This window comes from Leptonychotes weddellii, chromosome 5, assembly GCF_054177405.1.
Source record: "Leptonychotes weddellii isolate Sample4059 chromosome 5, ASM5417740v2, whole genome shotgun sequence".
NCBI lineage: Eukaryota > Metazoa > Chordata > Mammalia > Carnivora > Phocidae > Leptonychotes > Leptonychotes weddellii.
Window position 1 is genome coordinate 107,746,322 of NC_138373.1, and position 24,578 is coordinate 107,770,899.

The following is a 24,578-nucleotide window of genomic DNA, read 5'->3' on the forward strand; positions in this document are numbered from 1 at the left end:
AGAGTGCGGCACGCCGGCTCTGGCCCCGCCTCATCCCTTACATCCGCCACTCAGAAGCTCCCGCGGCACCGCCCCCATCGCTCCCTCCCACTTGGAGGTAGACGTTGTGTTGGACCCGGAAGTGGCTTTGGGTCACGAGGCTTCGCGGAGGAGGTGAGTGAGTCATGCGCGCGCGCGGAGGGGAGAGCTGGAGGGGGAGGGGAGGAAAGGGGGGCGGGGATGATGCAATGTTTGGCAACCGGTGTCTCCGCGCGCACGCGCAGGGGACTACTAGGGCGGTGGGAGGTGCGGGGGGGGGGGTGGTGGCGGAGAGGAGAGGAGAGGGCGGGGCGCCAGCGCCAGGCTCCCAACGGCCCCAACGGCTATCAACTGTGGCTGCCCCTAGGCTGCCTGCGAAGCCTCGGTGCAGCTTGTGTTCCTCAGGAGCTCTTATTTCGCCCACCTGGCATTAGCCCCCGTTGCACCTTCTCCATAAGGGACTCCCATTTTACTTGGTTCCCTCCCAATTAATGGGCACAAGGTCTTTTAAACCAATCTCTTTTGAAAGTTTGCATCCAGCCACAGGACTGCCTAACGTCTTCTCGAGTATTCTTAAAAAGATCTTCTCTTTTAGCTCCCCTAATTCCCCCAGAAGGGGCCGAGGAACTTGAATTCTTTTGATGGTCATTTTCAGCTCCTCGCAGGAAAGCACCCTAAACTTTTATCTTGGTGAAGTTTCTGATGAGCCCTCAGCATTTCAGAATTCATGTCCTTTGCCCAGTGGACGCGATTCGCCCTGTTTCCCCACTCATCATTGCCCCCCACGGTGCTCTGGTGCTCTTCACCAAAAGATCAAGACCCGCCCTTTTCGCTGTACCGGACGCGCAAGTCCTGTGACTCCCTGCTGTGAGGAGCCGTGCACAAGCCTCCTGCCTCCTAGGTGCTTGGGCGACAGTAGAACCTCGTTGCCTGGGACACTGGGTGCACTTGAGCGCACAACTGCCGTGGACGGGTTGTCAGGAGCCCAGATTCTAGCCTCAACTGTCCCTCACTTGCCCAGGGATCCCTAGGCCAGCCACCTAATCTCTCTGTGCCTCAACTGTTCTTGTTTGTAAATAAAAGATAAGGAGTTGTGAAGATAAAATGAGAGAACTATAACTTGGAGGCAGCTTAAACAAAAGTGAAAAGCACCACTTAAAATGCAAAGTATTTTTCTTGTGCCATTAGGTAGAAAAAAGAGGCCATGTGGCAGCCAACCTTATATATACTGTCATACCCTCGTGGGGGCAGCCAGAGTTAAGGAGAATCTGTCACAAGGTCGGTTGTGGCTGGAAGGCAGGTTTAGGTGGTGGTGTGACAGTGACAGGTCCTTGGCCAGGCCTGCTCCGTTGCTCCAGACCTCCATTTCCCCTTCTGTAAATGGGGGTGGGGGGTGGGTTGGACCAGATGGTCTCTCCTGGCCCAAAGACTTGACCAGGTTGTCAGTGACAGGCAAAGGTCATGTGACTTGACAGGCTGAGGTCGTGTTGTGACATGTTGACCTGGGGAGGCGGGTCAAGTCCCAGCACACTACCCGGGAAGCCTTTGGGGCGGGGCAGGGCAAGTCGCGACTTTCATCTTTTGGGGCCGGCCCCTCCCGGACCTGACATTCCTGGCTCCCCCAACAGATTGTGGCTTTGGAAGGGGCCCCTCCCCGGGGAGGGCTGGGATTGGCCACCAGTGGCCTGGGAAGAGGCTCAGATCCTTCCGCGGAGGGCGGAGGGGCCGCGTGGGGTGTTTGTTCTCTTGGGGATTAATGGGGGGTTGTGGGGGAGGGGTAGGCGCGCTCCCGCATGCGCACTGCGGTCCCTCCTGTTGGCTCGTCGTTGTCCGCTGGGCGGGGGCCCGGCCCCGCCCCTCTCCCGTCCGGGCAGCGGCGGCGGCGGCGGCGGCTGCGGCGGTGGCGGCGGCAGCGACGGCGGCGGCGGCAGCAGCCTGCGCGGTGCCTTCTGGGAACGGAATCCCCAGGGCTGCCCCTGGCCCCCATGGCGCATGCGCGGGAGGCCGCTCGGTGATCCGCGGCGGCGGCGGCGGCGCTTCCTGCTAGGACCGGCCGGGGCCGTACCGGAGGCTCGGGCTCCACCGACCCTCCTCCCACTCCCTCCCACTCACCCTCTGGGCCGCGACTGCGCAGGGCGGGGCCGGCCGAACCATGGGCCGCGGTGAGTGCAGGGCCCGGCCCCCCCACCCCGCCCCTCCCCCTCCCCTCCCCTCCAGTCCCTACCCTCTGCCCCCTCCGCGTCCTCTCGGCCCCTTTCCCTGGCCCCATCCCCACTCCCCCGCCCTCACCTGCCCCCACCGTTTCTCCCTCTCACTGCTTGACTTTTGCCTTCTTCACCTCCTTCCCCTCAGTGCTTCGCCCACCCTCCGCCCGCCCTCTCCCCAAGTTCCTTCCTACTTCGTGCGCCTTCCCCTCCTCCCCAGGCTGAGGGAAGCAGGCTGGGTGACAGGGCGCCTTGTTATGAGAGGGAAAGTTTAGAAGCCGCCAGTGTGGGGTGGGAGCGATGGTGAGATTGGAGAGGATACTTGCAGGTTTGGAGGGTGGGGGGGCGTCCCCACATATCAGAGGAGAATCCCTCTTGGAGCCAATTTGAAGCCAGTGGGGTAGGAGGTGCTGAATCCCCTTGCCTGAGGCTTGGGGGAGAATCAGGAGCTTCTCAGGATTCTGGGAGAAGACAGAGCTATGATTCCAACATTTCTTAAGAAGATCCAAATCAACTAGATCAGTGATTGTCTAATGGAGCAGGCATGGGGGGGTTCTGTTGGTACCACCCCAGCGGACAGTTGGGCAATTGCCTGGTGACCTGTGGGGCAATCTGTACTTTTTATATGATCTTCCTGGGGGTAGGGAACAGCAGGGGGCCAGACTCTCTGGGAAACTTCCTAGTGGCCTGGCATTATGGGAATTTGCCCATACTCCAGGATGAAGTCTTCTGTCTCTGATGGGACAAAGGGGCCTTGCCCTTTATGTCTAGGGATTGGGCTCTGATTCCTTGGTCCCTGGGAGTTGAGGCTTTGATCCTCTGGTTCCTAGGGCCTGTACATGGAAAGGATGGTTGTGGACTCAGCCAGCAGATCCCTGAGATCTGTGTGTGCACTTACCTGTAGGGTTAAGGATCTTTCCCTTGAGAGTGTCCTGGGGTTTGGTGCTTTTCTGAGTTGGGCAGATTTCCGACAGTCCCTTCTCTCTCCTGTGTTGCAGGTGTGGGCTAAGCCGGAGGCCCCGGCTTTAGACTGGACCCCACAATGTTTGCAGAGATGTTCAGGTAGCCACGGCGGGATGGCAGAGAGTTCTTCATTTTCTCTCCCAGCTCTCAGGGTTTCTCCATGCCCCTGAGTTCTTTTGGGTCTCCCCACAATCTTTGCCTTCCTGGAATACTCCCTCAGGTACCCAGTGCAGTTTAATCTTCCTAATGCCCACATGGATGTCTGTGTTATCAGGCACGTGGGAGCTGATTACACACAATGAATGGGGGCAATGAGAGCAGTGGAGCAGACAGAGCTGGGGGCCCTGTGGCCACATCTGTCCCCATCGGCTGGCAGCGCTGTGTTCGAGAGGGTGCTGTGCTCTATATCAGGTATGGATCCTCAGGGTTCCCAGAGTTCTGTCCCCAGCCGTTCAGTGCCTGAGTCTTCTCTCCCACCTCTCCTCTCAGCGCCCAGATCTCTGATAGCCTATTGCTGTCCTCTGTTCTTCCTTCCTCGGCCTTTTTGCTCTCTGTATCTCTGGTCCTTTAAATCTATTCTCCCTCTTTCTCTTTCCACATCCTTTACTCTCTGTCCTTCCTAGGAAGGTCTTTGACTAAGGAACTGTCCTTTAGGCACATCTCCTGATTCAGTGTCAACTAACTCCGTGCTCTCTGACCCTGTGCTCTCCCAGCCCAAGTGGCACAGAGCTGTCTTCCTTGGAGCAAACCCGGAGCTACCTCCTCAGCGATGGGACCTGCAAGTGCGGTCTGGAGTGTCCACTCAATGTCCCCAAGGTCAGAGTGGTGAGGGGTGCCAGAGAATATAGGGATGAGCCAAGAGACCTAATACAAGTCACTGACCGTGGTAGCGCTTCTCCCAGATGCCACTCTCTCAGGGTCCCTGTCCGTGACTCCCGCCTTACAGGTTTTCAACTTTGACCCTTTGGCCCCGGTGACCCCGGGTGGGGCTGGGGTGGGGCCCGCATCAGAGGAGGACATGACCAAGTTGTGCAACCACCGGCGGAAAGCCGTTGCCATGGCAACTCTGTACCGCAGCATGGAGACCACCTGCTCACACTCTTCTCCTGGTGAGTCTTCTCCACTTTACCGACAACTGAGGAAAACTTAAGGGCCTGGAAGAGGGATGGTGGGAGGAGCTCTATGAGAGGGAGCAAGGACACGGGTGGAGTAGGGAGCTGCTTGAGGAGAGGAAGGCACGGGGAGGTTGGGAGTTTGTGGGAGATGGGATGGAGAAGACAAAAGAAAGTTGTTGGAAGGGGAGCCACAGGCTGACCCTTAATTTCTCATTTATTGCAGGAGAGGGAGCGAGCCCCCAAATGTTCCACACTGTGTCCCCAGGGCCCCCCTCTGCCCGCCCTCCCTGTCGAGTCCCTCCTACAACTCCACTTAATGGGGGACCTGGCTCCCTTCCCCCAGAACCACCCTCAGTTCCACAGGCCTTCCCCGCTCTAGCAGGCCCTGGGGGGCTCTTCCCACCACCAAGGCTTCCTGACCCCGTCCCCTCTGGAGGCAGCAGCAGCCCCTGTTTCCTCCCAAGGGGCAATGCCCCCTCTCCAGCCCCACCCCCTCCGCCCGCTATCAGCCTCAACGCTCCCTCCTACAACTGGGGAGCCGCCCTCCGCTCCAGCCTGGTGCCCCCTGACCTGGGCTCTTCTCCAGCCCCCCATGCCTCCTCCTCACCACCTTCAGACCCTTCTCTCTTCCACTGTAGTGATGCCTTAACGCCCCCTCCTCTGCCCCCAAGCAATAATCTCCCCGGTCCCCCTGGCCCCCCTGGTCCTGCCACTCAGCCACCAGTGTCTTCAGCCACTATGCACCTGCCCCTGGTCTTGGGACCCCTAGGAGGGGCCCCCACGGTGGAGGGGCCCGGGGCACCCCCCTTCCTTGCTAGCAGCCTACTCTCTGCAGCGGCCAAGGCACAGCACCCCCTGCTCCCCCCTCCCAGCACTTTACAGGGCCGAAGGCCCCGTGCCCAGACACCCTCGGCTTCCCACTCCTCATCACCCCGGCCCTCTCAGCGTCGTCCCCGCAGACCCCCAACTGTACTGCGATTGCTAGAAGGGGGAGGTCCTCAAGCCCCTAGACGGAGCCGTCCTCGGGCCCCTGCTCCCGTCCCCCAACCCTTTCCTCTCCCTGAACCATCCCAGCCGATTCTCCCTTCTGTGCTGTCCCTGCTGGGACTCCCCACCCCTGGCCCTTCCCACTCCGATGGAAGCTTTAACCTTTTGGGGTCAGATGCACACCTTCCTCCTCCCCCAGCCCTCTCCTCAGGGAGCCCTCCCCAGCCCAGGCGCCCTATTCCGCCCTCCCTCCCGGGGGCCACCAGTGGCGGCCTCAGCAGTGTGCCAGGTACGTGAGCGTGAGCGTGCAAGAGCTCTTCCTCCTCCCAGTGGAAAAAGGCAGCCAAGGCGTTTAGGGGAGTTTAGAGAGCTCTTCGGTGGTTTTCCGGGTTGGAGGCATGAAGGTTGGGTTCTTTGGATGCTGGGAGAAAGGTCCTCCCTTGAGCTGAATTTCTCTTTTCCTTTGCAGGTGCCCCTGCCCCACCAGCTGCCTCCAAAGCCCCCTTGGTCCCCAGCCCTGTGCTTCAAAGCCCATCTGAAGGGCTCGGGATGGGGGCGGGCCCAGCCTGCCCTCTGCCTCCCCTGGCTGGTGGGGAGGCTTTCCCTTTCCCCAGTCCTGAGCAGGGCCTGGCGCTGAGTGGAGCCGGCTTCCCGGGGATGCTAGGGGCCTTGCCTCTCCCTCTGAGTCTGGGGCAGCCCCCACCTTCTCCACTGCTCAGCCACAGTTTATTTGGCGTGCTGGCTGGGGGAGGGGGACAACCTCCCCCTGAGCCCCTGCTACCCCCACCGGGAGGACCTGGCCCTCCCCTGGCCCCAGGCGAGCCTGAAGGGCCTTCGCTTTTGGTGGCTTCCCTGCTTCCACCGCCCCCCTCAGACCTTCTTCCACCCCCTTCTGCACCTCCTAGCAACCTCCTTGCCTCTTTTCTGCCCCTGTTGGCCCTGGGCCCCACAGCTGGGGATGGGGAGGGATCTGCAGAGGGAGCTGGGGGTCCAAGTGGGGAGACATTTTCAGGTTTGGGAGACCTGCCCCCCCTACTGTTCCCCCCACTTTCAGCCCCCCCCACCCTCATAGCTTTAAATTCTGCGCTGCTGGCTGCCAGCCTGGATCCCCCCTCGGGGACACCCCCCCAGGTGAGGACAGGGGGTGAGTGGGTGGGACAGAACAAGAGGTGGAATCAGGGATGGGAGCTGGGAATCAAAGGCTTTCAGTTTCATGCCTGAGCTCTTCCTCAGGGCCTTTGGGGAGGGCTTACTTCTTGGCTGGGGGTAGGATGGCTGCAAGAACTGGGTCTGTATTTAATAAGCGTGGCCTACTTCACGTGAGGCTTCAGTGAGATTGTATGTGTGAAAGTACTCTACGTTTATGAAATATTTCACACACACAGTGTTACAACCATTCTTTCTCTTTAGCCCTGTGTCCTGAGTGCCCCCCAACCTGGACCACCTACCTCCAGTGTCACCACGGCAACTACTGACCCAGGGGCCTCCTCTCTGGGCAAGGCCCCCTCCAACTCAGGGAGACCCCCCCAACTCCTTAGCCCTCTGCTGAGTGCCAGCCTGCTGGGTGAGTCTGAGGGAAAGCTGGTGTGAAAGAGGAAAAAAAAAAAAGGAAGCAGTAAAAATTGGGAGTAGAGGCTAGATGACTTGGGGAAGAGTCTTTGACCCTGGGGTTAAGCCTAAGAGATAAATAGGGTCTACTCAGCCTAACCGGTTTGCGGAGGGAGACTCCTGACCTTCCAACTCCTCACAGGTGATCTGTCTTCGCTGACCAGCAGCCCTGGAGCCCTCCCCAGCCTGCTGCAGCCTCCTGGCCCTCTTCTCTCTGGCCAGCTGGGGCTGCAGCTCCTCCCTGGGGGGGGAGCTCCTCCACCCCTCTCAGAGGCTTCTAGTCCCCTAGCCTGCCTGCTACAGAGTCTCCAGGTGACGGTGTGTGTTGGGGGTGGGGGGTGTCAGGGACAGAATTTTTTCCCAAACTGGAAGTAGATTTTTTTGAGTTACAGTAGCAGAGGAACCATATTTGGGACTAAGATTTTATTTTTTGCCTGCAGATTCCTCCAGAGCAGCCAGAAGCCCCTTGTCTGCCCCCTCAGAGCCCCACCTCAGCCCTGGAACCGGAGCCTGCCCGGCCTCCCCTCAGTGCCTTAGCCCCACCCCACGGTTCTCCCGACCCCCCAGTCCCTGAGCTGCTCACTGGGAGGGGGTCAGGGAAACGGGGCCGGAGGGGAGGAGGGGGACTTAGGGGCATTAATGGTGAGGCCAGGCCAGGCCGGGGCCGAAAGCCTGGCAGCCGGCGGGAGCCTGGCCGACTGGCCCTCAAGTGGGGGGCACGTGGTGGCTTCAATGGACAAATGGAACGGTCCCCAAGAAGGACCCACCACTGGCAGCATAATGGGGAGCTGGCTGAAGGGGGTGTTGAGCCCAAGGATCCATCCCCTCCTGGACCCCATTCTGAGGACCTTAAGGTGAGTGCAGGGTGATGGAGGTTTGGGCTGAAGGGCTCTGAGGAAAGGCTGGGAACACGGTTCCTTTCCCTGACTTTTCCTACACATACAGTCCGTGTTTTCCCAGGTGCCCCCAGGGGTAGTCAGAAAGTCTCGTCGTGGCCGGAGGAGAAAATACAAGTGAGTGTTGGGCCTACCACAGTCCTGGCCTTTCCCCATTTCTTGATGGTTTATAGAAACGTCTAGAGTGGCCTGACTTTCAAAAAGGCACAAACTTATTTAAATATGTATAAGAATATTATGCCTTTATGATCCCAAAGTAGAAAGTTTCCCATGCAAACTCTGAACTTCACCTCGTGCTTGGGGAAGTATTCCTGATCATCCGTGCCCTTATTGCAGCCCTACCCGGAACAGCAATAGCTCCCGCCAGGATGTTACCTTGGACCCCAGCCCTACAACCCGCGTAAGTGTGTGTCAGGGTTGGCGGGGGGGGGGTGGGGGGGGGTGGTTGTCAGGGATGAGGCAGGAGGAGAAGAGGATTAGAGGGAATGGGGAGAAAATAAAAAGACTTCCCAATACCTAGCTGTTTGATCACTTCTTTCAACTTCCCCTCCTGTATAGGCGGCTGTCCCTCTGCCTCCCCGGGCCCGCCCTGGCCGTCCTGCCAAAAACAAGAGGAGGAAACTGGCCCCTTAGCAGCCATACCTGGAGCTGGATCTGACCCTGATTGGGGAGAGCTGAGTGCTGAGCCTTGGGAGCCCCTGCCAGCCACCTGCACCTGTGGACAGTGGGTGGGGGCACTACTCCCCACTCAAGAGCACAAATGCAAGCCCTTCCCCTACAATCCCATCCTGAGCCATTGCAGGGGGTAGGGAAGCTCACCCCCTCCCCCCCAAAGCCATGTCACTGAAAAGGCCTGGGGGGGTGGTATATGGCCCTCTCCCCACCAGGCTAAGGGGAACACCCCCTTCCCCAGGTCTTTTATTTGTTTAAGTTATTTTTGCACAAATGACTCTTTTATATTTAATTCGACTTCATTGCCTCCCTTCTTGAAGCCAGCAGGCTCAGTTTACAAACCTGTGAGCTACTGTTGGCTGCTGCCCTCCTTCCCGGTGAAAGGTACAAAGCAATAAGCATCATGCATTCCCCCCTCACCCCTCCAACACCCCTCTGCCTCTGGCTCAGGTTGCTCAAAGCACAGATCCCCTCTTACCCCTGTCCCCAGGTTTGAAACACATAGCCTCATTTCAAGGTGTAGCCAGCTTCCCTCTACTTTCCTCTGGGATCTAAAAGGGGGTAAGGGGGCACAGAGAGCCCACTGGGCCTCTCCTCCCACACACACTACACTGCCCCTTCTCCCCCATCGAAACGCTCAGAGACGTTGTGATGATGCGACTGAGGATTATGCAACGTGGTCCAACCGGAGCGGCCAGCACGACCCGCTGTCCAGGGGCTGCCTCCTGCCTTTTCTTTTGTAAAGACAAGACCCTTGGGAGTTTTAATTCTGTTTTGTACTTGCCCTGTGGGGCCTCCACTGCTTTTCTATGGGAGACACTCTTAATTTAACAGATGAGAATATTTTGAAACTCTGGCTCTGACTCTGTACTCATTTTTTCCTTAATTCTTTGGTATAAGAGCAGGTTACAGTTTAAATCCTCTTGCAGCAGAGAGGGGCTGAGGCTGCCTGTTAGGCTGTGAAGGTCCGTCTCAGTGCTGCCTCTTCCCCAGGAAACACAGCAGGGGCCACACAGAGGACAACAGCATTTAATGGTCAGAAACAGTTGTACAGTACTGCAGCCAGCCCCGGGAGCTGTGCTGGAGGACAGGACCCAATCCTTCCCCGCCCCAGGCAAAGCAGTACTGGACGGGAACTGGCGTGTGGTGGGGCCCACGTCCCCGGGGCCTGAGGGGAGACCACCATCTACTGTCCCCCAGCTACCACTCTGTATTCCTCAGAGGAGGGGTGTAAACCCCACATGCAAGAAGAACCCCTTTGCCCCCAGTGTCAAATGGTGTGGGGATGCGAGGGTTATAATTAAGGGGAAACCCTATGTAAGCTGTTAACAGTTCAAAGGGGTAGGGATTACCCCTGTTCTCCATCTCCTAAAGGTGCTCACTTTCCCAGCTTCTTCATCCGTTCATCAATGTTGGCAAAGTTCCCCTCAACCGTGGACAGGTTCTCACGCATGGTAGTCTGCACCTAGAAAGTCACAGAAATGTTTTACTAGGCCCAGGTGCTTGCTTGGGTGAGCACCTGAGAAATGCTCTAAGAGAAGAGAATGGAAGCACAGCTTATGGGCCCCAGAGCAGGCAGGTTATAGTAGCAGTTTTCAGAGTATCCTTGGAGTACGACGGACCTAGTTTAGGGACTGCCAAGCAGGCAGGACTCAACCAGAACCATTCTTTTGATCTCTTTTATATAATGAGGAACAGGTAAGATTTTACTGAAATGAGAGTTTTACTGGCTCAAAAGTTTAGAAAACTGCTCTAGAGACAGAACATATTAACACTTTATATATTTTTTCATTTATCTTGATGGTCCTGTGGTGTTGGTCTCTCAGCTATAATTCTGCCCCCAGCACTGAAAACAGTGCCTCCAAGAGAAACCGAGGACCATGTGCTGGGCTCTGCTAAGAGTGAAGGGGAAGCTCGCTGCCCAGCGTCAGAAAACAAGCAGCACAGCAAGGTTGGAGCCCGCTGTTCATTTCAGAATCCGTATTCCTCCCAATGTGCCGTGCTCTGGATATAAGCACATCTGGCTGAGGACCCAGGGAGGGGAAAGCTAAGCCGAGACTATAGAAGAACAGGGTAGGTATTCTAGGAAAAACTGAGGTTCACTGGACTCCTAACAATTCACCCACAGTATTTCACCTAATCCATACAACCCTGAGGAAGGTGAATTTTCCAGATGGTAAGATGGAGGTTCATAGGTTAAGTTGTCGAAGGTCCCACAACTACTGAAAAACAGTGGAGACTCGAGCCAAGCCCCTGCCACATCATGCTACTACCTGGGCCAAGGCAGAACCCACTGAGACAAAGCTAGAGAACCCAGTCTGCTAGAGAAGGGCGGCAGCAGACCAATAAAGGGGCACACACCTGGGTCAAGAGGGTGGTGTTGTCCTTGAGGGAGCTAGCAATCATCTGCTGTGTGGTATCCAAGTGGGTCAGGAGCTGACCGAACTGCATGGCTACGAAAGAAGGTAGGAAAGGCATGGGGGACATTAGAATCCAAGAGGGAAGGAAACAAAAGCTGCCTGCCTTCCCATTCCTCTTCGCTCGCCGGGCAGCTGGCCTCCCACCTTGTTCATGCAGCTGCTTGATGGTGACAAGTCTCTGCACCAGCTCAGGAAGGGTGGAGGCAACAGGGCTCCAGCGCTGTATGGTTTCATATAGCTGGTGCACCTGGGGGGACAGGACAGGGCCCGGAGGGGATGGCCGAGCGAAGTACACACAGATTCCCTCGCTAGGGTGGGGCAGGCGGGAAGCACCGCCCTCTCTTAGCTGGTAAGAGCTCACGAAGACAGCATCTGGGATTCGATGCTCTCAGGCTTTGGTGAGACCACCAGAATGACTTGGAGAACACGAGGGAACAGGAAAGGGTATAAAGATGGGGGGAAGGGCTCTTCCTGACCTTGCTTTGTGTATCTGCATCTTCTACAGAAGCTTTATGCTTGGCAATCTCATTCACCTTTCCCAGGACACTCTGGAAACAGATTTCAAGGTTGATAGGGCACCCAGGGCTTCCAAAGTCCCAAGCTACCTGTAATCCAGTTTGCCCTCCACCTAATACCTGTAGCCGAGCCTCCACTTGGTCCAAAACTGCAAGGTCCAGGGCGTTCACCTTTGCTTGCAACAGTTCTACAGTTTCCTGGGGGTGGGGGTTGGGACAAGCTTCACAAAGGGGAAAGGATCAGACTAGGAAGAGGCCACCCAGTATTCCACTGGAGGTGATTAATATATAGCTATGGACCCTAAAAGAGTTCTCCAAGCAAACCCAACCTCAATATCCCCTCTGTAATCCAAAAATCTGGTTCCTCTTATACTCACCATAAGACAGGCTCCCTGTAGACCTGCTGAAAGGGGATTCTGGTGGGGAAAAGGCGGAAAGAAATCAGTGGTTCTTGTATCTCCACCTGATTACTACCTTCTCCCATCCTTTCTGGTTCTAGCTGGCGACCCACTGGCTGATCTGATAACTGAAGACCTTCCCACCCTCCCAGGGTTCTGTGGAATGCTATGGGTGTTAGGGATGAGGGTGCAGGATCCAAGGGTCAGACTAAGTAGAGGAGAGCACCTGACCTGAGCATCCTGATCACAGCGTACAGTTGCTTCCAGCTCTGTTAGGCGCTTCTCAAGTTCTGCAACCTAGGGCGAGGAAGGAAGTGAGATTCGCCATCTGCCTCCCTGCTGCTACAGCGGGCACTAAGATCCTGCTCTTCTCTGCTTGTCTGCTTGCCATTCCCCTCGCTCCTCCTCTCCACTCTGCCAAGGGACTACTTTCTCTGGAACACATCCCTAATCACACTCTTAAAATCTTAACTGAAAGTAGATGAGTGAGGGAAACATGGAGAACGAGACATCAAGAGGAATCAGAAGCATCCCCAGCACCCTCTCCTGAGATCTGATCCCTTGGAGGGAGGTAGGAGAGTCTTTCAGGGCCACGTCACCCTAGCCCCCCAACCAACCTACATACGTACTTACTTTGGCAGCTTGAGAGAACTTGTCCTGCTCAGGCCGAGAATGTAGCTCGTAAGTGACAAGGCTACTATCTACGGGAGTCCCGCCGGTGGTCCTTCCCCCTGAACCAGTTCCTTTGCTGTTTTTGGTTGCTTCCAGCTGCAGCAGCAGGCGCCTGGGCCAGGAGACCGAGTGATAAGATCAGGACTTGAAGGATGCGGGCCAGCCCAGCCACTCTCTCATTTCTGCCTCACACTCAGCATTAAGGAACAACTAGGCTACCTCTCCCCTTAGTATCCTGGCCAGTACCTGGCTGAGGCTCCCTATGCCCCAGTCAGCAATGATTTCCCAACAAAGCAGGGCACCCACTTAGCCAGAGCTCCATCAGGGTCAGTAAGGTTGATGGCTGCATCTGGTCCCAGCAGCTTCTCCAGGTGGGAAGCAAACAGCTGCTGCTTCAGGGCTGCCAATTGTTTAGCCAATACCACGGGGGTCAGCTTCTCTTCAGTGGCTGACTCCTTCACTGCTGTCTGGTATGAAAAGAAGTAGACAATGAGGGGTGGCAAGGGGGAATCAAGACCAGAAAAAAGGGGGCGCCTGGGTGGCTCAGTTGTTAAGCGTCTGCCTTCAGCTCAGGTCATGATCCCAGGGTCCTGGGATCGAGCCCCACGTCTGGATCCCTCCTCGGTGGGGAGTCTGCTTCTCCCTCTGCCCCTTCCCTTGTTCATGCTCTCTCTAGCTCTCTCTCTCAAATAAAATCTTAAAAAAAACAAAAACAAAAACAGACCAGAAAAAAGGATCAAGGCCCTTAAGAATGGCTGTGGCTGGAAGTTACTGGATGGTTCTTACCCACCTGTGGCACTGAATGTAGATTTATTTATATTCCTAAACCTAGGAACCTCAGCTCCCTTACCCAGGAGCCTCAGGAACCTTTCTCCTCCTGCTGTGAGGTCCTCCTCTGCTATGTAAGTCAGAGCACAAAGGGGAGAAGGGAGTTTATAGTTACCTTGATTTTCTCAACTTCAGTCGTCAGCTCTTGGACCTCATGCAATAGTCGATGGTACTTTTGCTGGGGTGTCTCCTTCACTCCCAGGCCCTCTCCAAGCTAGAGAGCAAGTACACACAGTGAAGTTACACCTCTCGGTACAGGGAGCCTTCTCAAGAATTTATCCAAACCCGGAGCCTAAGTTGTAAGGGCTTCCTGTCCAACTCAGAATCCACAACACCATTACAGAAAAACTGGAGGTAGCTGGAGGCCTGCAGACTCTCCAGAGCAAACAGTAGGGGGACTAAGCATCCTCAATTTTATCCTGCTGGGATTCTCAGGACCCCCAAGGAGAGAAAAACTCAGAAGCCTGACTGTATCCCTTGATGTCCCTCCTAACTAGGATCACTGCACCATTCCCATCAACACACACACAACAAACCATCTCATATTCTCCAGATTCATATCCTGTTCTCTTGGTTTTTCCAATACGATCTGAGAAATCTGCCAAGAAAAGAAGATGGAATTGAGGGCGTGATCGAGGCCCAGGGCAGTCATGGTCTCAGGTGACTGTCAGGGCTACCATGAAAGATCTCCATGAAGGACCCTTTCCCCGAAGCAAGTCACTACGGTCTGACGATAGGCCTCCCCGCCGACCAGTTTCCAGCCCAGTCTCACCAAGGCCCTTTGTCCCCACTCTCTTGTCTTTGAACTTGTCATAGGCAGCATTGGGATTGACAATGATGTGCTCCACGCTTGTGCTCGTCAGCTCCTCCTGCAGGAATAGGTAGTTCAGGCCAGAGGCAGATTCATTCTCACCCTAGACTTCCCTGACCCCACAAAATCCCCAAACCACTAGAGGAGACTGGGCCCTATGTTCCCAAGGGAAGAGAAGGGCAGCTCCATTCCAAGCTGCTGACCCAGGCTCAACCTAGGAAACGGAAGCTTCCTGGTAAATTTGGAGTGTCAGTTGTATAAATATTAACACCCTGATTCAAGGAAAGAGGTAGCATAACCTCCCCGCCCACTCTGTACATAAGCCTCCCCCTCCCCCCACCCCACCTACCAGGGCCCTCCCAGTTACCTGGCACACACCATGCACTCAGGGCAAGAAACCAACCTACCTCTTTGAACCTCCCCCTCCCAAACGTAAATTTCCTTGCTGCTGAGGAAGGATATGTCAAGCTAACCTCCCATTCTTGCTGGGGGGAAAGAGGAAGGGTGGCAGACAGTCCAGCTGCTAACTCTGAGGGTGAATATGCTGCTGAAGGGAAGATACCAGCTCTGAGATACAAAAGCGAGGCTGGGAGAGGGCCTGACCAGCAGTCCTATGTTCAAGGCTGCCACGAGGCTGGGAAGTTCAGGGTATAGAGAAAAGAGGCAAGAGATTACTGTATTATTTTTTAAGGGACGTCTTAAAAGCAGTAACAGAAGTACTACCTGCTTGCCAAGAGGACCCACGGGTGAGGGCCACGCCTACATCCTGACATGGAGGTAGCCCAGCAGCTTCTCAAAGAGAAGCTGCAGCACCCGCCTCTTCTCCCTGAGCCCTCTGTTCTTGTCTCAAGCACTGAAACTCTCCCATTAGCAGGGAGCATGGCAAAGAAAGTGATAAAGAAAGTTCACCCTAGAAACGGTAGCGGAGAGGTTCCCTCCTTACTAGATACTGACTGGCTGTTCAGATTCCAACAACTACACCAAGACCGGGCACTTTGGACTAACACATCTCCTTCCCCGGTCAGCAGTCCAACAGCTCTCACTACATTCCTGAAGGAGGGGGGAGGAGACCCAGGAGTCCTGTGCTATTGGGGACGACAGCTCCAACTTCCACAGGAAGCAGGCAAACTGAGTCTTCTTTCGTTTAACAACCGTTCTCAACCCTGCCTGCGCATTTGCGTCACTTACAAAATGTAAATTAAAAAAAAATTAAAATTAAAAAAAAAAAAAGGGAGGAAAAGAGGCCTGGGTTCTCCTCTGTAGATTCTGATTTCATTATCATTCTGGGGTAGGGCCAGGAGAGTAGGCCAGTTGAAAAGCTACCCAACTGATTCTAACGTGCGCCAGGACTGGACAGAGAATCTCTGCCTGAATGTGGGTATTGGGGGTGGTAGGGGATGATAATGGAGAGGCATGATGAAGAGCAGCAGAAGCTCCATCCTTCATCTCTGGTCTGCTATTAGAGATGGAATCAGTTGAGTGGCAGCTTTAAAAATAGGGAAAGGAGGGAGTAAGGAGAAAACATCAACTTTGACATTTACCTCTTCTTCACGGAAGTGCTGAGCAGAGAGGCAAGAGCTAAAGATTAAGGGAAAACAAAAGGGCTCAACGTCCTATATGCAAGGGCAAAGAGACAACTGAGCCCCAAATTATTATCTCTTTAATATTCTCTGAAATGTATGGCCAGAGCACCCACAGGCCAAATAACTGTGTGGCGTCTGGCCTCTACAAAGTGTTTGTCTGAGAAGGACTCCCGACCAGGAGAGACAACCACCTTCTCTTTTAAGTTCACAATCAAGAGTATGCCACTCCTCCCTGTGATTGCCCCAGTCAAGGCCAATGAAGTAGAAATCCATTTTTAAAAGATCCTCTTAAAAAGACAAATGGGAAGCACAGTCTATAGACCAAGGAAGGAAATTAATCATGGCTGCCATCTGTTAAGCCCTCATTATGAGCCAGGCACTATGCTGATGAGAACCTACTTTCCTACACACTTTCCTAAGCAGGGAAGGGGTCGGCTGAGTAGAAAAGGGTCAACATACAGAATGTGGGCCTCAGAGGTCCTGGACAGTGACAGGAATGAACGTGCTTTCATCTCACTATTTCCACTTAGGACCACGTCCTTGGTCAGGAGAGCTGCCTGACACTGGCGTCCCCTCCGAGTCTCTCCAAGGATGTGGCCCCAGACACCCAGATGGCTGGCACCCTTCTGTCCTCCAGCGGCACCCACTCCACCAGTGCCTCAGAAATCTGGAGGCATGGGCTGGGGACAGTGTCATTACAGTGATTCGTAAGCTGGGAAAAGGCTGTTGGCTGGGGGTGGGGCTAGATAGAGGGATTAAAGATTTAGCAGAGACAAAAGGACAGAGAAACAACTGCCCATCACAGCACACCCCATTAAAAAGCAGATGAAAGGTCAGGCTTCTTACCAGCTCCTTGTGGTTTTCCCCAGAGGTGAGAAAATCAAAAGAGTTAAAAGGAAAGGGAGTGGGGAAATGGGGGTGAGGGAGGGGAAAAAAAAGACAAAATTGTTATTAGCAAATTGTCACATGCACTATATGATAGCTTCAAACACACTGCACCATAGGGCCCAGGGGAGCCTAGCAAAATTTGGGGGCCAAGAAATTTCAGCTGGAGTCACTACAAGAAGAACTTGGGACCCTTTCCTCTCTGGTGGTGAGAATGTCATGAAGCTCTGTCATTAGAAGCAGTGTAAGATTATCTGAGAACTAGTGAGATGTTGCAAGCCAGTGGCATGGAACAGCAAAGTGGGGGCGGGGGGAGACAGGCAGAATGTGAAGCAGAGGCTGTGGGGATTCTAAGGACATGTAGCTGACTAAGGGTCCGTAATTCTCAAGGAGGGCCTTCATGGTTCAAGTCTCGCTGTCTCTTGGTTTCTCTAGTCTTGAAGAATGAGACATCTGGATGGCAGAATCGGTCACAATGAGGGTGCCCGCATGGGTGGTTTGATATGACTTTAGGTTAAGCAGAACAAAATATGTCAGGAGATAGTGAAGTACCCGTTCTCATTCTCTGCTGCCAGAGGAGAGGCAGGGCACGTCCTCGCCCCTCAGATAGGCCAGTGTGTTTGTATCCATCTTGATTAGTTGGTAACTCACCCCCAGCACCGAGGGAACCAGAGCAATTGTGCCAGGATGTGCGAGCACAAAGAATCCAGAGGACACCAAGATTCACAGCTACCAGCCCATATGCAGAAAATGTTTCTTCCACCCTCTGCTCACAAGATTCACAGAGGTTAGAGGGTGGACAAGGGGGGAAAGGTGAGAGAACTTCAAAGAGGCCTTCTTTTAGTCCAGCCACAGAGATAAGCCTCTCCCTTCTAGGCAAGATGGATAAGGAACTGCCAGGAGGGGAAATCTAGCTGTATGCCCTGCCTCTCCAGGAGCTCTACTGATGGGCACGTAGAATCGTGGAAGGTTGAAGATGGTTATGTATATATGACGATGCATGGAGGGACAAAGACAAGTGCTTCCTGCCCCAGAGAGTTCAGCTAGACACACCTGAGCCTCAACCTCTCCGTCCCGTCTGATGCCAGGGTCCGGCAAAGCCAGGACTCCTGTTTCAGCTCACGGTCAAGGCAGATCCAGACCCTGTGGTCTACGGTGGGATGTCTCTGCACAGAGGGAGTGTAAGTACTCACAGGTGCACACATGCAAACACACAAGGGGAGGCACACACACACCACCTTTCTCTTGCTTGCCCTGCCAAGCTAAAACCAGCTTGGGAGAAACTCAAGGAGAGAGAGAACAATGAGCTGTAAGTTCAAGTTCAAATCATGAGGAACAAGCAGAATGCGGGAGGATAGAAAATCAGAGAAAATGAAAAATGGTATATTAGTTTGTAAATAGTATATACCACCTTCAGGTCTGTCCTTTGGGTGCACTGTGGGATGATGAGTTTTTAGGCGTAATTCCTATAACCTAGAGTTTTAACAGTCACCACGGAAACAGTCCATTCAGCCACCTCGATTGGAAAATTCTAAGTGCCCTGATCTCAGGTACCAGCTTACCTGGTACATGACTCCCAGTCCCTTCTCACTAGTGGACCCCCTGACTCCCCAGGGCTGTTTGGCTAAATGGCTGTGCCTCAGAGGGCAAGACCTGAGGTTCTAGATCAGACAGGGAAAGAGGCCACTGCTGCTTTCTGAGCCTGTTCAGGCTCTTTGCCAACACTGCAGCCAGAGGGACTTCAGAACCATGATGACAAGGAAGTTGGAGAGTGCTGTAGAATAAAACTGTCCAGGATGGATCAATATAATACTGACCATCCACCCATTTCTAAAGGAGGGGTACAGAAACAGAAAGACTCATGAAAACACAACTAACCCACATTACTACCTTAAAATTACATATAACGCTCCTTTCCCATCCCATTTACCTTTGTCTAAAGGCTTAGCACAGGGAACATTAAAATGAGTTTTCCCCAGGGATAGTCTACACATAGCTAAGAAGTGAGGACTGTGACTATCCCCCTTGTTCTCTACCCTTGTCTAGAATGGCTAAGAGTTACTTCTTTTCCCTTAACTTCATTTCCGTCTGAGGAGGAGAAAGCCAACCCCTTCTAACTTCAGCCCCTAAATGCCTCATATGCAAAAGCAGTCCTAGCCTCCATGTTTCTATTCCATCCTCCACTGGACAGTTTTATTCTGCAGACCTCACAAGGGAAAGAGACAATGATTCATGGATCAGAGTTGTACTTCCAAACCTTGATTAATGATTTTTGAACACAAGGCCAGCAGGCCCCTTAGTGACCCAGCTAGGGACTCGATAGAATTTAAAATGATTAGCTACAACAATAGTACAGTGACAGAGCATTGCATGCGAGATGGCAGATGAAAGAAAAAACATGCAGAGAAGAAGCATCGAATGGTCTTACTTGTGCAAACTAGTGTCCAGGCAAGGTGGTGAGGAGGGAGGATGGGGGAAGCATTAGGAAAAACTCAGGTAAGTTCCAGAGCGCCAACAGTCAGTGAACACAATCAAGCAAACTCTAGGATATCTCAAACTATAAGGAAGAGAACGTACTGTTTCTCATCTCAGGCTGGTGGAGTGTCCAGCAGTATCTCCCCTTTGGAGAACAAGCCTCTGCCAGGACCCTGTCAAACTGTGGCTATAGGTCATTTCTTCCCCTTTCCCATGGCATTGGAGATGGATAAGGCATCAAGGGAGAAACTATATCCTGTTTCTAGTGAGATTTTCTGAATTTACTCTCCTTGTTCCAGCAGTTCAAAAGCCAGGAGCACAATGCCTCACAGACCCAAGGTAGACTGTGGGTCCAGCAAGGAGGAAATTCCAGTCGGGAATTAGCTTTCCTGACGAGACATTTTAAGAAAAGTCTCCAGGGGCGCCTGGGTGCATCAGTCGTTAGACGTCTGCCTTCAGCTCAGGTCATGATCCCAGGGTCCTGGGATCGAGCCCCACATCGGGCTCCCTCTCCCTCTCCCACTCCCCCTGCTTGTGTTCCCTTTCTCACCATCTCTCTCTCTGTCAAATAAATAAATAAATAATCTTAAAAAAAAAAGAAAAGTCTCCAAACAAGCCCATCGTCCAAATCAACCTAGGAGTGTCTGAAATGCAGACGAGATTCTCCTACATTGAAGAGGAAAGGGCTAGACTGTGCAGCCGTCTGGCCCATTTATTTTATAATATTTTACTTCCTGCTAAAATTGTTTTAAAGGAATAGTAGGAAAATCAGGATCATCTTTAGCAAAACTAAAACCTTTTATACTACTCTCCTCCCCCATCTTCTCCATTATGGGAATTGCAATACTTCTATGTTTAAATTAAACTAGCAATTACAATCTTTTTTTTTTTTTAAAGATTTTATTTATTTATGTGAGAGAGAGAGAATGAGAGAGAGAGCATGAGAGCGGGGAGGCTCAGAGGGAGAAGCAGACTCTCTGCCGAGCAGGGAGCCTGATGTGGGACTCGATTCTGGGACTCCAGGATCATGACCTGAGCTGAAGGCAGTCGCTTAACCAACTGAGCCAGCCAGGTGCCCGCAATTACAATCTTTAAGGGGACATTATTTCCTTCAGCAGCTCAATTTTTTCCACAGTGGAGCAATCAGAGGAAGGAGGTTAAAAGAGTGAGGGTCAACACACTTTGATTATTCCTTTAAATAAAAACCTGGAGATCCCCCAAAAGGTTCCATCAGAAGCTGGTCATATTGGTTGTCTTCAGGGAAGGGACCTGAGTGGTGGCAGGCAGGGGTGGGAAGAGACTTTTGTTCTATGTGCATATATTATCTATTTTAAAAATGAATCCGATTAAAGTTGAAAATAATCTGGAGACTAAGGCAGAACATTCTGTTGTCAGGGGTGAAGAAGGTGACTGAAAACCTCATGGTTCAGCCACAGTACTGGTGATGTGCACTGTCATCGGGGCTAGGTCTTGGGAAGGCAGGTGAGAGAGAGGTTGCTAGTGAGAATCCGGCCTCACAGACATGAGGTTTCGGGACTAAGTACAACCCACTTCTCTTCAAGTTGCACATTTACATCAATATTAAGAGCAGTAACAGAACCGTTACCCAGCTGACTTCCCGAAGGCTGCCCTCCTAAGGCCCACAGGGACACCCAGAGGCCAGAGACATTAGCTGACATCAGTAAACATCTCAGCACATCCCCCCCTTCCTGAAGCAACTGAAGGTCTCCCCATCCTACTCACTCCTGCCTAGTGATGAAGAGTCATTTAGCTGAGCCTTAGGTGATGGAGGCAACTCGACTCTTCTTGTAGTTACCATCCAGCTCCTATGCACTGCTATACCATCATCCTGGGCAGTATGCTGCAGGAAATGAATACTTCTGGTATCCCTCCCTATCAGCCGCCCCACTAGGTACTACTGAAATAGGCTGCTCAGGCTCAGTGGGGAGAAACAGCCAATCAGGGTTGCACATTCAAGTGCTTCCATGCCTGTCATCTTCTTCTTAAGAAATGTCTCAGTTCTTTCAAAAGGAAAACTACAATGTATTTTTTGTTTTGGAAGGGGGATTGCTGTGATACTGCCCATTCGTATCACAGTCAGTGATAAATGGACAAACTTCCATTTATTATCTCACCATGAAGCCGTGATACTTTATAGGCAGAGGCCTAGGCCCGAGTTGAACAGTCTCTGAAATGGGTTAGAGGACTGAAGTCCTCAGCTTATACACTCCTGCTCTGTGAGGTCAAAGACAGCTTCCTAATAACATACATCTTGGAGTGACAGGTGCACACCCAGGTCCTGGAGCAATGACAACATCAGCGTTATCTCCAGATACTCAAGCTTGGGGGACAGACTGACATGCCAGCAAGTACAGAAGCCACAAGGAACACACCACTGAGAGAGGAGACAGGGAAGGTGTTCCCACAAAGTAGGAACCACTTCCACATGGGGGAAATCAAATAAGGAATAAGTGAGTACGCCAAGCCATACATTAGAAGCCAGCAGCCAGCATTCTCCAGGACTAACCAGCCCCACAGATAGAGCCACAGACTTACAAACAAACATACGGAGCCTGCTTCATCAATGTGACCTTAGCCCAGCTCTCTTTGGCATAGAACCTAAACCACATCTTGTAAAAAATGCTAATAGAGGGGCGCCTGGGTGGCTCAGTCGGTTAAGCGTCTGCCTTTGGCTCAGGTCATGATCCCAGAGCCCCGCATCGGCCTCCCTGCTCAGCGGGAAGCCTGCTTCTCCCTCTCCCACTCCCCCTGCTTGTATTCCTTCTCTCGCTGTCTCTCTCTCTCAAATAAAGAATCTTTTTTTTTTTTTTAAGATTTTATTTATTTATTTGAGAGAGAATGAGATAGAGCATGAGAGGGGGGAGGGTCAGAGGGAGAAGCAGACTCCCCGCTGAGCAGGGAGCCCGATGCGGGACTCGATCCCGGGACTCCAGGATCATGACCTGAGCCGAAGGCAGTCGCCCAACCAACTGAGCCACCCAGGCGCCCAAATAAATAAAGAATCTTAAAAAAATGCTAATAGACCATTGTTCCCCTTGGTACTTATATACAAGTTTTCACTATGTTGATTTCCATTCACTCCATTTTGTTTATTCCATGTTTCCTATCCTATATGTATCCTAACTCCACCACCATTAGTCTGGGGCATCCTTAAAGGCAGGGACATTTCTTCCTCTGCATTGCACAAAAGCCAACACAGAATGAATACATTCAATGAACAGTGCTAAGTGGTTCCCCTCATGGTTAAAATGTGTCCACAGCTAATTTCTTCCTTAGAGTTCTTCTTAGATCTGAAAGTACTAAGGGACTCTCCTTTGCTGCTAGAAAATATTTATGTTCTTCCTCAAATTTGTTTTGCTCTGACCAGATCCCTTATCTTTCTAAAATCACATCATTTTCTCACTCCTTGCTCAATGGATACTAGGTGTTCAGGAAAAAGACGATTCCTCTATACTTCAAAATCTAGCTCTTGGTAGGATACTAATGAAAATGTATCAAGTGAAATATTTTATGAAATCAAAGGCCTAGTTCCTAACCTCAAGTAGTTTATAAGTGCTCAGGCTTCATGATTCATTACCGTAGACTGGCACCCAGGGGCCTACCTAAATCACTAGTCCCAAACTAAACTGTTTTGAGATATTTCAACTTTTATTTAAAAGACCCAAGGATCAGGTCTTGTTGTGATTCCACCAACATGGCTCTCCGTCCTGGCATTGTTCACTGGTGGCTGTAAGCCTGCAACCTACATACCTCCCAGGCTGGGTTGGCATACCCGCTTATTGCTCTGGCTTGCCAGAAAAGGGAAAGGGTCTGCCTGGGGGAGAGAGGTCAGGGTCCATAAGAGTCCTGAAGCAGCACATAGTCTTACCGCATCAAACTCGGCTTGATCATCCTCGGGTAGGTCGCTGGTTTCGTAAACATCTGGCTCGTTCCTGGCCTGCAGACAGAAGCAGTGACCACCCCACCTCATTACCCAGCATCCACCAATACCCCTGGACCCACTCCATTTGAATAAGCTAACAGAGAAGGCAGGCTGTGAGGCCAGGATTCTGTCCCTTCTCTTCCACCTCCCCACTGAACTGTATGTCAGTTCCCATGTCTTAGAGGGGTGGGGATGACAGGAGGCACAACTGGGACCTCATGGTAAGTGGTGAAAGTAAGTGATGACAAAGATGTGACCCTGAATATGAATGGGGGCAGGCTCTTGGCAATCATTATGTCCAAAGTAGGAGAGGGCTATCTTCGAATTAGGCCCTGTAAACCATTACCCTGGCACAAAGGTTGAGAGTGACTCAGGACCTTAGTATCCAAGGTCCTGTGACCCAACCCCCACCCTTGAGAATGCAGGCAGGGCAGCACAAAAGGAGGGTACAGGCTGGCACGTGCGGGGGGGCGTTGGGGGGGGTTCCCAGAGGGCAGAGTTCTCTATCTGGCACTAGAAGGATTCTGTCACGGTAACCTTTTCTTTGGCAGGGTGAAGGCCATCACCAAGTGGCCTGGTATGTGTGTTTGGGGTGGGGATGGTGGGGGGAGGGGCCTTATGGGGAGATTTGGGGAGACACGGGTGATGCTGACACGGATGATAGAAACACTCGGGCACAAGTGGTAAGCCCCCAGAGACGATTTTTGGGCGGAGAAACCGGCCACTGCCGGAAAAGGGGCCTGGTAAGCCATTCCGCGGCCGGGCCAAGTCGGGTCGGAAGAGTTCGGAGGGTACTGTGGCCCGCCGGGGAGCCAGAGGCTGGAGCCCTGGGGCGGAGGAAGGGCTGCAGGCGGGAAGGGTCACGGGTTAGTGTCTGTTGGGGGTCCTTAGTAGGTCGGGGGTGCGGTCCTGGGGAGCCGGGGTTGGCCCTGTACTCACAATGCCGGGAAGGTCGGCGTATTTAGGGTCCGCCATGGCGGCGGCGAGGCGGGGTTGGGGGACCGGGGCCTCGGTGAGCCGGGGCCGGTGTTCGGGTAGGGGAGAGGCTGGGTCCGGGTCCCGGGCTAAGGCGGCGGCAAAGGGAGCGGCGGAGGAGGCGGAGGAGCAGGAAGTCTCGCGACAAGAATCGTACAGGAGAGAGAAGGGTAAGGCAAAAGTCGCGAGAACAGCCCGCTACCACACCCCTGGAGAGGCCGGGATTGGCGAGAATACGGCCAGGGAATGAGGTAATGGCGGGGGGACGCCGCTTGGGATTGTGGGATGTGTAGTCTTGGACCACTCGGGCTTGGACGGAGAACGACAATAACGCGCCTTGGGAGTTATTTCACACGACTTATTTTATTTCATTTTTACATCAAGTCTATGAAAAAATATTTTATAATTCCTGTTTTTCAGATGAATAACTTTGGGCTTCCAGAAATTAAATGGCTAGATAAAAAGAATACATCCTGTCATGCTGTGGCACAGAAAGGACTTCAAAAACAATAATAGCAAGTAAAATTTAGTAAGGGCTTAGTCATGTTAGGAATGAAAACATTAAGTAATCTTCTCGAGTTAGAGCTATCAGATGAAGTACAGGACATCT

The 24,578-nt window shown here is 52.9% G+C and overlaps 2 protein-coding genes across 7 annotated transcripts; one reads left to right on the forward strand and one right to left on the reverse strand.

Moving 5' to 3' along the window:
* The first annotated feature begins 15 nt into the window (after nt 1-15).
* MBD6 (methyl-CpG binding domain protein 6) lies at nt 16-9,319 on the forward strand. 6 transcript variants are annotated; one of them, XM_031035312.2, is made up of 13 exons: nt 16-153; nt 3,221-3,284; nt 3,460-3,596; nt 3,899-4,001; nt 4,132-4,294; nt 4,524-5,576; nt 5,757-6,418; nt 6,698-6,851; nt 7,038-7,213; nt 7,336-7,749; nt 7,841-7,908; nt 8,128-8,191; nt 8,350-9,319. In XM_031035312.2, exons 3-13 carry the CDS (start codon nt 3,484-3,486, stop codon nt 8,422-8,424), a joined length of 3,045 nt encoding a protein of 1,014 aa, XP_030891172.1. In that variant the 5' UTR covers nt 16-153; nt 3,221-3,284; nt 3,460-3,483; the 3' UTR covers nt 8,425-9,319. The 6 variants fall into 6 exon arrangements, with proteins under 6 accessions (XP_030891172.1, XP_030891171.1, XP_030891174.1 ...); XM_031035311.2 differs by lacking the exon at nt 16-153 and adding an exon at nt 1,952-2,180; XM_031035314.2 differs by lacking the exon at nt 16-153 and adding an exon at nt 1,953-2,180 and having other exon boundaries at nt 7,856-7,908.
* Nucleotides 9,320-9,476: 157 nt separating this feature from the next.
* On the reverse strand, nt 9,477-24,129 carry DCTN2 (dynactin subunit 2). The gene is made up of 14 exons (XM_006740052.2): nt 23,933-24,129; nt 22,940-23,008; nt 14,069-14,165; nt 13,833-13,894; nt 13,412-13,510; nt 12,775-12,935; nt 12,430-12,580; nt 12,028-12,093; nt 11,776-11,814; nt 11,519-11,596; nt 11,360-11,431; nt 11,028-11,130; nt 10,825-10,916; nt 9,477-9,928 (listed from the first exon to the last, which is right to left on the reverse strand). Exons 1-14 carry the CDS (start codon nt 23,966-23,968, stop codon nt 9,842-9,844), a joined length of 1,212 nt encoding a protein of 403 aa, XP_006740115.1. The 5' UTR covers nt 23,969-24,129; the 3' UTR covers nt 9,477-9,841.
* Nucleotides 24,130-24,578: the final 449 nt, after the last annotated feature.